Below are 13,825 nucleotides of genomic sequence, written 5' to 3' on the forward strand. Positions count from 1 at the left end.
CCTTTCTCGATTATAACTTTTTCCGATTATAAGAAAACAACCAAAAAGTTTAAAATGTCAGGAAAAAATTAGGCCATATACTTCCTCTATTCGATATATACACTTAACCTCATACCCAATATTTCCCCTACTTGGTTTTTTTGATGATTTCTATGCACTGGAAAATGCTTCAATATACTCATTGTATGGGATGTATGGTATCTTGGTGCAAATTCTGTATATTTGATGGAAGTGGATAAAAATAGAGGAAATAAATGGTAGCTTCAAGGCACGTCAGAGCTTCCCTTAAAACGATATTTGCTCCAACCTATTCAACTGAATTTGGTGTAAATGCATCGAGTTAACAGCGAATTTGCCTCCAGAATTAATACAATGAAGCCCAGTCCCAATTGACTATTTGTCCAACTGTATTATGCACCCATAATGAAGAACCAGAACACCTTCGGACTTTTCAAGCTGGCAAGAATGAGAATAAGGGAAAAAGTTATAGTGAGAGAGACTGATTGATTGTGTTATGTCTATTCCACTAGTCGTCTTTATTCACTTGACCCTAAGAGTCGCGCCATTTGATTTGGTACTATTTGCTCATTTGGATTGAATAGACACAGCTTTTTGTTTAAACCTATTCACCAACAACAACATTTAATATTCATTAAATATTTTTGGAAATGTTCCAACATGATATAAATATTTGTCGCCCGACATATGAATTCTTTTGGTGCTTCAATATATGAAGTTTAGTGGTTCGACATATGAATTTATCTGAACTTTTATGGTCTTACAAATTTTTTTGGTCCATTTTTCAATTTTTGTATTCCAATTTATGAGTTTTTAGTGGTCCAACTTACAAATTTTGTGGTTGAAAAAAATGACGCAGCTCAAAAAAATGGCACAAAACTTATTACTTTTGTGGTCTAACTCGAATTTTATGGTGTTGGATTATAATTTTTTGTGGTAAAATATCAATTTATACGCTCCTTTTAAGAGCCGTGTAACTGTGTCCCTTCCAACTTCTTTTCTCAAATTTCCCAATTGTATTTTCCATGGATCAACATAGTCTAAATTAGTGGCTGTATTATGCAACATGATACATATATATATCATCTGTGTTATTTGACGTTGTTTGAATTAATTTTTTGGAGAGCCAAAGGCACAGATAATTCGTTAGTTTGTTATTAGAGAAGTGGACGATTATGCTCTGATACAATTTAATTTTCTTCTGGCAAATACAATTCATCATTCGTAACAAAAAGTAATTCATGTTGCATTACCATTGCTGGTTCAGAAATCAAGAAATTTGAAAATGATGGTTTTCTAGGTTAAAGTTAGTCAGTAGTCCAGGAGCACCGTCACTTGGTGCTCCACAACCACACACTTTTATGGAGTCAACGATTAAGTGTATGAACCCCGCATAAAACATGTGATTCTTAAATCGTACGAAGTGCCACGTTGCTTGCTCCCGAAAAAATGAATAATTACTGTCTTCTAGTCTCTTCCTCATAAGTCAAAAAGTTGTGGACACTGTATGCATCATCCACATGAACAAGCTTTTTGGATGTCTCTGTTTTGTGAATTTTTTTCTTGTTCTTTGGACGTCTCTGTTTTGTGAATTTTTTTTCCCAGAACTGTTTGGCTTTGTTGGAAATTGGATTCAACCAGGCAGCTGTGAACAACCATAATTGACCCGAGTCAAGTAATGAATTACTGAATTAGGTTTTTGGACACAAATTTTTTTTTATTGGAAATGACTTCGATACAAGTCATTTTGAACATCTTCTGAACCATTGCGGACTTTACCGGTTAATTGATGCCAATTGAACTACTATCAATTAATTTGAAAGAAATAGATGCATGGTTGCATTTAATATGCCTAATTGTTTGCAGAATATTGATAATAATTTCAGATACAAGTCTATGGCCATGAGTGGAGCCGAACCCTTCTATGGGCGCCAACCAAAGATGATTCGAGTTGTTCGATAATTTTAAATAGTTTTGCAAAAGGCTCCACGAAAAATCAGTTCAATTCGATATGTGTAGGTGCTCTATTAATTTTTTTCATTCATATTATATCTAGTACACCTACACATATCGAATTAAGCGGATTTTTCGCATATCGGATTGAGCTAATTTTTTGCTAGGCCACTCAAAACATTATTTTAAAAAATTAATGAACGGCTCGGATCATCCATGCAAAACCCGGAGTGAACCCTGCATGACGGTCGGTGCCTATAGCATTTTCCGGGTGGAGCAGGAAGACGGCAAGCAAGGTCACCTGGCATGGACCACTGACTCAATTGTTCTGTAGGATTACTGAAAATTCTATTGGCGTTATTTCATTCTATCATTTTCCAAAGTCGAAATTTATTAAGGTTCAAATTTGTTCAGATCCTAAATTACATGTACTATTTATTTTTTTCAACAAAAATGACAGAGACACAATCCCAAAAGTTGAATTACAATTGGGCCAGAACAGGGTAGAGAAAACAACCTCACTAGAGTTGGCCATAAAAGAGTTGAAACATGTGTTCTATGGGGCGAGAGACATTATTGAAGTTCTCGTTGTAGCCATCCCACTTATTGTTCCTGAAACATTTCAGAAAAAGAAAAAACAATAAACACCATTAGATCAGAATCAGTAGTGTTGGTTTGGAATGGTTCGTTTGGTCACATATCTCAATTCTGCCAAAAATATGTGAAACAAATCCATACCCTTAACACCAAGAACATCCAACTTATTATGCGTTGAGTCATTCAATAATCTAGCAAGAAACAAATATGTTTGGTTTCCTATCAACGTAAAATATGTCACTTTTTGCATTAATACTCAATGTTCGGATTTACGTGGGGAAAAAAAATGTTCGGATTTGAGATGAGATATATAGTCATTATTTTGAGTAACGAAAACTCAGTTGTTTGCTGTGAACCTATTCCTGTAACTAGCAAGTTAACGATTTGATCGAACCCATCCAATATATTGTAATAACAATAACTTAGCAACGGGATTACGGCCAAACACTTGAAAAGCAATATATCTACGTTGTAGTCTAGTAAAACAATCATCATAACATCAAAGCACTTACCAGAAAACTGCATCTAACTTCGATGACTTCTCCTCCAACCGATCTGGCTTACTCTTACCACCTTCCGGCGTGGTTCTCCTCCAACTATTCTCGTAAACCATCTAGGTCTTCCAGTCAAGAACATAACAAATCCCATGGTCACTCCTATTATCAATCCGAATCCATACCCCATCAGCACGATCCTCCAAGTAAATCCACTCAAATTGTCGTCGTCATCATCTTGGGATATCAGTTGTGGTGTATGTGGTTGTCCCTTACTATCTCAACATTTCTTTGACAACGGTAATTCACACAATCCCAAATTCCCAACATAAGAGTTATTCTCAAATGTATTAAACTGTTTTCCTTGAGGTATGAAACCAACTAGATGATTTTCCGAAAGGTTTAAGACCGCAAGAAATGTCAGACTTGTGAGTTCCCTTGGAATCTCCCCGGTGAGCTGGTTTGAAGAGAGGTCTAACGATTCCAACATTGTAATGTTTTCTAACAATGATGGAAGATGACCGGAAAGACTATTTTGAGATAGATTCGGAAACCGAAGTCCTTGTAGCTTTCCAATGCCATTTGGAATCTCTCCTTTGAAATTGTTGTACGAGAAGTCAATTGTTGTGAAGACGGTGAGGATATATATAAGTTCAGTTGACCCCTTCAGGACCAACTCTACAGAATATCGATTACCGGAGTTGTCTTCCATGTATTGCAGTGAGCTAATCGTTTTATACAAATTCATCATGGCTTTAAAATTGAGGAAATATCGTTCCGGTAGAAGCCCAGTAAAGTTATTTTGAGAAATGTCGAAAATTCGAAGCTTAGGGAAAGGAGCTTTAGTTCCAGAAGTGCCTATAGGCCCATGAAATCTGTTTGATTTCAAGACAAGCACTTGCAACTCTGAAAGAGACTCGAGCCAGTGAGGGAATGCACCATATAGATCGTTGTTTCCAAGATCTAGAACATCCATGCTTTTGTAATTGGCCAAATATTGAGGCACTGGTCCTTCCAAATGATTTTCATTTAAATTGAGACTCCTCAAATTACTTCCATTTGCAAATGTTGTTGGGATAGCCACATGGAAGCCATTCCATCATAGATCTAACACGTCGAGATCATTGCTGACATTTCCCAAACAGTGTGGAATAACTGTTGAGATTTGGCTTCATTCTCATTTGTCAAAGACTAGCAGTCTTTCTTGACAATGGAAAGATCTGCCCATTTGCAGAAGATCTCAGGCTTGGAAGATCTCACGCATGGTTTGAAATCAATGCCATAAGCATGGCTTTTGAACAGGGCTCTATCATTTGCCTATAAATTGAGCCTTCTGCACTTGTATTTGGTGTGGGAAAATCAGAGAGAGTTTGAGAGCTGTGTATGTATGCATTTGTATCAGTCTGTGAGTGAGTGTGAGTTTGAGTGATTTGTAATCCTCCTCCTCCTAAATATAATCTGGCTGCCCCCCGTGGACGTACCCGATTTTGGGGAACCACGTAAATCTTTGTCTCTGTGTTTGTGTGTGTGTTTGTGTTCTGGTTTGGTCCTTAGTTTCCGCAACAATTGGTATCAAAGCATTTGGTTACCAAGAACACGAACACCCTCTGGTTCTGCTCTGTTTTTCCGTTTCTGTCCAGAAAATTACAGTCTCGGAATTCTGATCAAAAACTCAGTTTGATCACTGAGTCTCGTGCGTCTCTTCGAGACGATTCCAACGCACTAAGGCCCGTCGTAAACCGAGCACCACAGAAGCTACACGCTCCGTTCGACGGTTGAGCGTGAAAGAAGCTGCTGCTCGCCAGATCTGTTTTTTTTTTTCTTTTCAGAAAACAGAGTTTTTTTTTACTTTAATATCTGTAAGGAGGAAAAATCAGGTGCTGTTTTTTTGACTAGTCAAAGCCAGGGGAAATTATCCAGTGCTACTGGCTCACCTAGAGACGCTGATGTCAGCTTGACATCATCGATCCAGAAGCTTCAGAAGGCCAGAAGGCAACGCCGAGTCAGCACGCCACGCAAGCGCCCAGTCATCAGGCACGTCATCTGCCACATCACCAAACGGGACCCATATGTGCTGAGTCATCAACCACGTCAGCAGTCCGCGTGTCATTCCACGTCAGCGCCAGGTGGGTGCCACGTGTTCGACACCTCAGCAAAAGTGGTCCAGTCAATCATCCAGTCAGCAAAATTTTCCTAAAATTTGTTTTCTGTGATTTCGGAGCCGTCCGAACTCCGTTTTGCGCCCGTGAGTAGTCGATTTTGACTATCTCGACGTTCCAGATCCAACCCCGTGCCCCGTTTTTCGAGATTCCGTTTCGAAAAATCTGTTGGGAGTATTTTCAGCGGTAAAACTCTCGCTTTTGACTTCGTTGGATGTCCAGCATCGACGAGGAGAGCCCTAGTGTTGTTTCTTCAACACCTATGGACAAATCATCAGATAAGAAGACTTCAGACGAGCCCTCGGTCAGTTCCTACATGAGGAGGAGCTCGGTTTCGAATGCCAAATTCGAAGTGGATAAGTTCGATGGCACAATTAACTTCGGCATGTGGCAATGCGAAGTTTTGGATATTCTAAATCAACAAGATTTGGAATTCACTTTGGAGGATCGTCCTGAGGATATGTCCACCTCTGATTGGGACAAGCTTAATCGGCAAGCTTGTGGCACGATTCGTCTTTGTTTGTCCAAAGACATCAAGTATTCCGTCATGAGGGACAATTCAGCCAAGGAGTTGTGGCAGAAATTAGAGAGCAAGTACATGACGAAGAGCATAGAGAACAGACTCTACCTGAAGAAGAGACTGTATCGTTTTCAGTATCAACAAGGTGCGTCAATGAACGAACATCTAAATAGTTTCAATAAAATTTTGGCCGATTTGCAAAACCTTGATGTTAAAATTGACGATCAGGATAAGGCACTTTTGTTGATAAATTCTTTGCCTGATACATATGACCACTTGGTTACTACCTTACTGTATGGAAAAGATGAAATTCGTTTTAATGACGTTTGCTCTACTTTGATTAATAACGAGGTACGGAAGAAGGATCAACAAGTTCATCGGGATCCCTCTTCATCAGCACTATCAGTAAGGGGAAGGACTGAATCGAGGAATAGACAGTCCGGGAGGAGACAGTCTAGGTCCAGGTTAAGAGGCAAATCAGCTGAAAGGAATCAGAAATCCGGTGACAGGAAGCAGATTACAAAGGATAAGTGTGCTTACTGTCATGAAACGGGGCACTGGAAGAAGGATTGCCCCAAAATCAAGGAACAACAACAACAACGAGCAAATGTTGCAAGAGGAGAGGTTGACGACTTGGCATCAGCCTTGATTGTTTCATCAGACACAAATTCAGATGAATGGATTCTGGACTCGGGATGTACTTACCATATATGTCCCCATCGGGACTGGTTCTCAAACTTTCAGGAGATTGACGGTGGCGTAGTTTTGATGGGCAACGACAATGCCTGCAAAACTCAGGGGATAGGTACAATCCGACTCAAGTTGCGCAACGGTACAACCAAGCTTTTGACAGATGTCCGGTATGTCCCGGATTTGAAGAAAAATTTGATTTCTCTTGGAACCTTGGATGCAAAAGGTTACAAGATTACTTTAGAAGGTGGAACTCTGAAAGTAACCCATGGTGCATTAGTGGTCCTGAAAGGCACTCGGAGAGGAAATTTATACTTCCTCGACGGGCGCACAGTTACAGGAGGAGTAGCCATCTCCAGCAGCAGCTCAGATGATGCTACAGATGACATTTCCCGACTCTGGCACATGCGCCTAGGTCATGCCGGAGAGAAAGCTTTACAAGGATTGGTGAAGAAAGGTCTCCTTAAGGGGGCCAAGACAGGGAAGTTTGGATTCTGTGAGCACTGTGTTCTGGGCAAACAGACCAGGGTCAAATTTGGCACCGCAGTTCATCGTACGAAGGGTATTCTGGATTATGTTCATTCAGATGTTTGGGGGCCCACAACGACAGCAACTTTTGGTGGCAAACGGTGGTTTGTCACGTTTATTGATGATTTTTCACGGAAAGTATGGGTTTATCCCATGCAACGCAAGGACGAGGTCCTTGACACTTTCCTTCGTTGGAAGCAGAGGGTGGAGACTCAGACTGGCAGAAAAATCAAGGTACTTCGGTCAGACAACGGTGGTGAGTATACTTCAGATCCCTTTCTCAAAATCTGTCAGGAGGAGGGGATAGTCCGACATTTCACCGCCGTGAAGACTCCACAGCAAAATGGAGTTGCAGAGAGGATGAACCGTACTTTGGTGACTAAGGTGCGGTGTATGTTGTCCAACGCCGGTTTGAGTAAAGTATTTTGGGGAGAGGCAGTCGCCTATGCCTGTCAGTTGATCAACAGGCTACCGTCAGAGGCACTTGGCGGACGGACTCCCATGGAGGTATACTTTGGTCAATCTTCGATTGATTACGATCGGCTGCATGTATTTGGTTGTCCTGCTTATTTTCATGTCACAGAATCTAAGCTGGATCCTCGAGCTAGGAAGGCTATATTTGTTGGCTTTACTCCAGGTGTAAAGGCCTATAGACTCTGGGGCCCGGAGTCTAAGAAGATTATTACCAGCCAAGATGTTACTTTCGATGAGTCGGCCATGCTTCAAACCAACTCTCGAAAGGTTAACACCATTCCAGGGTGTTCAGATCAGGTGGAGCAGTCAGAGCAGGTGGAGCTAGAGGTTCCTGTAGTTCAAGTTCCTACCATTTCGCCACCACAGGAGCACTATAGTGATGTTTCAGATTCGAGTTCTGAGTTTGATGATGTTTCAGTTCCCGAGGCTATAGCGCCAACACAGTCTATTGCTACTAGCCGTCCGAGGAGGGAGATTCGAAAACCTGCCCGATATGATGGTATGGTTGCATACGCCCTTCCGGTTATCATAGGTGTTCCGAATACGTATATGGAGGCCGTTTCAGGTTCTGACAGTTCTCAATGGAAGCAGGCTATGAATGAGGAGATGAGTTCTCTTCACAAGAATAAGACTTGGGAGCTGGTACCACTTCCCAAAGGGAATAAAGCAATAGGATGCAAATGGGTCTACGCCAACAAAGAGGACAGTTCGGTCAAGGGTGGTGTTAGACATAAGGCCAGATTGGTGGCAAAGGGTTATGCTCAGCGCGAAGGGATTGACTACAATGAGGTCTTCTCTCCGGTGGTGAAGCATGCATCGATCCGCATTCTATTATCTTTGGTTGCGCAGTACGACCTCGAGTTACAGCAACTCGATGTTAAGACTGCATTTTTGCACGGCGACTTGGACGAAGAGATCTATACGTCACAACCAGATGGTTTCAAGGTCTCCGGAAAGGAAAATTGGGCTTGCCGTCTTCGCAAGTCACTATATGGCCTGAAGCAGTCGCCACGACAATGGTACAAGAGATTTGATCAGTTTATGGCTACGCAGAGGTATACTCGCAGCAGTTTTGACCATTGTGTTTACTTTCATAAACTTCGGGATGGTTCCTTTATCTATTTGCTCTTATATGTTGATGATATGCTAATTGCATCTAAGAGCAAGGTGGAGATTTCTCGGTTAAAGGCACAACTGAGTTCAGAATTCGAAATGAAAGACCTTGGAGAAGCAAAGAAGGTCATTGGGATGGAAATTCAGCGCAACAGGAAGCAGGGCACAGTTTGCTTATCGCAGACTCAGTATCTGAAGACTGTACTTCAACGGTTTGGCATAGATGGCAAAGCTAAACCCGTTAGTACACCGTTAGCCCCGCATTTCAAGCTCAGCGCTTCGATGTCACCTCATACTGATGCGGAACGAAAGCAGATGGCCCAAGTTCCGTATGCCAACGCTGTGGGATCCTTGATGTATGCGATGGTATGTACCAGACCTGATATTTCACACGCTGTCAGTATGGTTAGCAGATATATGCATGATCCAGGAAAGGGTCATTGGCAGGCCGTGAAATGGATTCTCAGATACATTCAGGGAACAGTTAATGTTGGCCTAAAATTTGGGAGAGATCAGAAATTTGGTGATCAGCTTGCAGTTGGTTATGTAGATTCAGATTACGCTGGTGATCTGGATAAGAGGCAGTCAACTACTGGTTATGTTTTCACTATGGCAGGAGGACCAGTTAGTTGGCGTTCGACTTTACAGTCCACGGTTGCACTATCTACTACGGAGGCTGAATATATGGCGGTGACTGAGGCCATAAAAGAAGCCATCTGGTTGCAGGGTTTGATTGGTGATTTGGGTGCCAAACAGGAGCACATCAATGTCTACTGCGACAGTCAGAGTGCCATTCATTTGGCAAAGAATCAGGTGCACCATACCAGGACAAAGCATATAGATGTCCGTTTTCACTTTGTTCGGGAAATTCTAGAAGAAGGGGACATATTGCTTGAGAAGATTGCCACTGCAGACAACCCAGCTGATATGTTGACGAAGGTTGTTACTGGGATCAAGTTCAATCATTGTTTGGACTTGATCAACATCTCTCCGGTTCAGAGCGCCTAAGGGCGCATTGGGGGCAGCAGCGGACCTTGGAGAATTGTCGCCAAGGTGGAGATTGTTGAGATTTGGCTTCATTCTCATTTGTCAAAGACTAGCAGTCTTTCTTGACAATGGAAAGATCTGCCCATTTGCAGAAGATCTCAGGCTTGGAAGATCTCACGCATGGTTTGAAATCAATGCCATAAGCATGGCTTTTGAATAGGGCTCTATCATTTGCCTATAAATTGAGCCTTCTGCACTTGTATTTGGTGTGGGAAAATCAGAGAGAGTTTGAGAGCTGTGTATGTATGCATTTGTATCAGTCTGTGAGTGAGTGTGAGTTTGAGTGATTTGTAATCCTCCTCCTCCTAAATATAATCTGGCTGCCCCCCCGTGGACGTACCCGATTTTGGGGAACCACGTAAATCTTTGTCTCTGTGTTTGTGTGTGTGTTTGTGTTCTGGTTTGGTCCTTAGTTTCCGCAACAATAACACCACTTAAGTTGTTATTCGACAGAACAAGAATCTGTAGGGAACTCAAATTGTTAATGGATGAAGGGATTTCTCCGGTTAGTTTATTGTGTGAGATTAGGAAGTAGGCTAATGATGATGATGGAACTAGGAGGGGTCCTTGAAGATAGTTATAGGAAAGATCCACGGAAGAGAGATTGGGCCAGGTAGCGTTTCCCTCTACCCACTTCCGAATCTCTCCATGAATTTTGTTGTTGGATAGATCTAGGTTTTGGAGGTTCTCTGCGCTTTTTAAGTATTCTGCCGGGAACTCGGTTATATTGCAAGAGGACAAAAAAATCGCTAAAAGATTGGGCAAGGTAGCATTGGCATTACTACCATTACCAATGCTCAAAGCTGAGATATTATTTTTCGAAAGATTAAGTGTTTGAAGGTTTGTGCTGAATTTCTGTAGCTCCACGACACCACTCAGATTATTCGATGAAAGGTAGAGCTGACGCAAGTTCACAAGACCTAAGATTGACTGCGGAATGGGACCATGCAATTTATTGTTGCTCAAGTAAATCCACTCCAACTGTGAATCACTTCGGAATTCAGGAATTTGTCCAGTCAACTGGTTATCTCCAAGGTCTAACCTTAGCAATGAGGGAATAGTAAACAATCACGACGGTAGTGTTCCGTTGAGGGAGCAATTGGATAACCAGAAGACTTGTAGGTTTCGAAATCCACCTATGCTGTAATTAGGAATAGGTCCCCCAAAAAGTGGATTAAACGAAATGTCTAAAATAACAAGTTGTGTTAGGTTGGCCACCCAACGTGGAAATGGGCCGTTTAAATTATTATGGTAGAATGATAAATCTCCAACTTTATAAGCTTAGAAAAGAACTCGGGAATGGTACCATCGAGATTGTTGTCCTCAACTCTGAATTCGATGAGTTGCTCAAGATTTGAGAGCGTAGACGGGACCTGACCGTTCAAATTGTTTCCCAATAAACGTAATACAATAATCCTCATGAGGTTTCCAAGCGACTCGGGAAGAGGCCCAGAAAGTTCGTTGACAGAGAGATCTAGGTACTTTAAAAACCCAAGATAGCCAATTGACTGCAGAATGGGACCATGCAGTTTATTGTTGCTCAAGTCAAGGGACTCCAACTTTATAAGCTTAGAAAAGAACTCGGGAATTGTACCGTCGAGATTGTTGCCAGCAATATTGAATTCGGTGAGTTGCTCAAGATTTGAGAGAGTGGATGGGACCTGGTCATTCAAATCGTTTTCTGATAAACATAGTAGAGTAATCCTCGTGAGGTTTCGAAGCGACTCGGGAAGTGGCCTGGAGACTTCGTTGAAAGAGAGATCCAGGTAATTTAAAAACCCAAGATAGCCAATTGAATCCGGTAGTTTTCCGTTGAGTCCAGTTCTAGAAAGGTCGAGAGGTTCCAAAGAAGACAAATTCAGCAAGGAATCGAGTAGACCCGAAGAAATGTTTGTTAGAGATTTTCAAAATAAAAGAGTCATCGATTTTGGTTTTGTAAAATTCCTTTGTTTCCTTAGAATGCTTGTTTTCCTCTTTGTGAGCTTTGTCCCACATTGGTTAGCTGAGAGATGTTGGAGTGGTATATATTAGAAAACACTCCTAATGTAAGTAACTAATGATCTAGTGTGGTGCAGCCGGCGCACTTTGCACTTAGCGCTAGGCGCCTTTCTTATTGCGAGTTGGCAGTAAGGTGGCGCTGACGTGGATGCCGCGTGTCACACGCGTGGCAGGTGAGTCACACGGGGTGGTTCCAATAGGGTGCGACTCGTGCGTACGGGTGCGCTGGTCCGTGGAGTTGCGATTGCAGCCGTCGGCCGCGAATGGGCTCGATCCAACGGATTGGATCAAATCCGATTGGGTGTGAGTGAAACAGCACACCAGTTTGGTGTGACTGGGTGTGACTGATCGATCTAGACCGTAGGATCTGATCCAACGGTCAGATTAGATTGGATGCATACCCATTCTCAATGGGTGCGTAGTGGCCTATAAATAGACCACTACTTAGCAAAATCCAGTGCTCAGATACACACATATAATCCGAATTTCTCCCACATCTCTTTCTATATTTTCTAGCATTCATTCTGCGTTCTGTTTTGCTGCAGAAAATAGAACACAGTGGTTCTCGGTTCTTATATTCGTTCAAGCAGGTATTTTGTCCGTTTCGTTAGTGCAAACGCAAACGGAAAGAACTTCGAGTTCGGGCTTTGATTTATCTTGAAGGCAGATTTGCTGTAACCTTTTACATACTATCTGGTGGGGGCAAATACTGTCTTTAGGAAAGCGACATAGTCGTGACTCGAAGCATTTGTCAGCATTTATGGAGGTTTCGCCAACAGTTCAGAATTTGCAGCAGCCAATTTCTCCAACAATGTTTACTCCGGTAAGCTTCAGGTTTTCCAGTCAGGTCAGGTTCATGAGCAAGGTTTTGAAATTGTGTGCTTCAAATCTAACAGCATAGGAATAACTAAGATCGAGTGAAACGAGTTTGCAGAGGTGGGCGATTTCCAATGGGATTGAGCCTGAGAGAAAGGAAAGGGATAGGTTGAGATGAGATAAGCTCGTGAAGCGGCTAAAAGAGGGTGGAAAGGGGGAGAAGTTGAAGTGATTGAAGGCGAGATTGAGTTGCTGGAGGTGTGAGAGTTGGAAAAGAGTGGTATTCGGATGGATGGTGCCATAGAGTTTGCTACAACTGAGGTTGAGCCCGGTCACGTGACCAGTGGACACATCGCACGTGACCCCGTCCCACAAGCAACTATTGGAATCAGTAGTCTCGTTCCAAGACCGTGTCTTCGGATATGAAGGAGAATTAATCAAGTTCATCACACGAGGAAGAAGCAGAACTGTTTACCGTAAACATTTGCTTAAATTGCAGCAGTGAAGATCTCTCATTGTGAGAACACGAATGATTCGACGAAGGAGATGAAGAGAGAGGGGATGAAGAAGCAGATTGATACTGGAAGAAAAGGAAGAGAAAATGGAAGAGCCATATCAACCTCTCCATTTGGTTTTTGGATTGAGAGTGGAAAAGTGATGAGTGCCTTTGATATAAACTGGTATACAAGTGAGTCAGTGTTAAACTAGTACATCTGAATAAGTGTTTCTCAAGTTGAACTGGTTTTCCATTTTCAAAAACAATTAAACAAAAAATACCTTGAAATTGGTATTTCAAAGTTGCCTTGACTTAAAAAACTTAGAAATTACTCTTCCGCACCAATCATTTATGACTCAACTTAGAGTTCAAAAATCAGAAAATGAAGCAAGCATTTCGATTTGAAGGGAGCTGCAGAGAAGACAAATTTTCGTCACAAAAAAAAAAAAAAAAAACCCATCTTTATGGATATATTGTCTACTTTCTACCATAATGACGTATATGTTATATACTATTAATTTATTAAAGGCTCAAAATGACGTTTGGAATACATTTCGTCACTAGGTGGTAATCTTTGACAACTTTTAGTCGACAAATAATTTTTTCTCACTCATATTATTTGTGACGAAAAAACATGTTTCTTAATAATATTATTAATAAAATACTAATATTTTGCTCTTTATAACGAAGTACTCTAGCATTACTCCTCATTGACTAAGACGTCCAAGTCAAGTCAATACGAGGAAAATTTTTGGCCACGAAAAAGATATTTTCATCACTTCCATCAGGGACCAGCTCCCCTCCAAAATACATTCCTCTGTATTCCTCCAAACTCTAAATTTTTGACCATATCTTGAGCCCAGAACTATGATCTGAACTATTTATCTAGTAGAACACACAAAAATATATCAGTTTACAAATA

The 13,825-nt window shown here is 41.6% G+C and overlaps 1 protein-coding gene and 1 long non-coding RNA gene across 4 annotated transcripts in view; one reads left to right on the forward strand and one right to left on the reverse strand.

The window, feature by feature from the left end:
- Positions 1-4,212, reverse strand: part of LOC131300917 (receptor-like protein 9DC3) — a 42,914-nt gene extending 38,702 nt beyond the window's left edge. Inside the window, exons 1-2 of one of the 3 annotated variants that reach the window (XM_058326947.1) lie at positions 3,081-4,212; positions 2,302-2,583 (exon numbers count right to left, since the gene is read on the reverse strand). In XM_058326947.1, coding sequence (XP_058182930.1) covers positions 3,343-4,038 — 696 coding nt within the window. In that variant the 5' untranslated portion in view covers positions 4,039-4,212 and the 3' untranslated portion in view covers positions 2,302-2,583; positions 3,081-3,342. Of the gene's footprint in view, positions 1-2,301; positions 2,584-2,853; positions 2,925-2,962 lie in introns of those variants that run through there. The other 2 variants (XM_058326966.1, XM_058326956.1) reach the window with 2 other exon arrangements.
- Positions 4,213-10,669: 6,457 nt separating this feature from the next.
- Positions 10,670-12,674, forward strand: LOC131300929 (uncharacterized). Its single transcript, XR_009191112.1, has 2 exons — positions 10,670-11,243; positions 12,613-12,674. It is a non-coding gene; the product is annotated as an uncharacterized LOC131300929 (long non-coding RNA).
- The last annotated feature ends 1,151 nt before the right edge of the window (positions 12,675-13,825 follow it).

This window comes from Rhododendron vialii, chromosome 1a, assembly GCF_030253575.1.
Source record: "Rhododendron vialii isolate Sample 1 chromosome 1a, ASM3025357v1".
In the NCBI taxonomy this organism is placed as follows: Eukaryota; Viridiplantae; Streptophyta; class Magnoliopsida; order Ericales; family Ericaceae; genus Rhododendron; species Rhododendron vialii.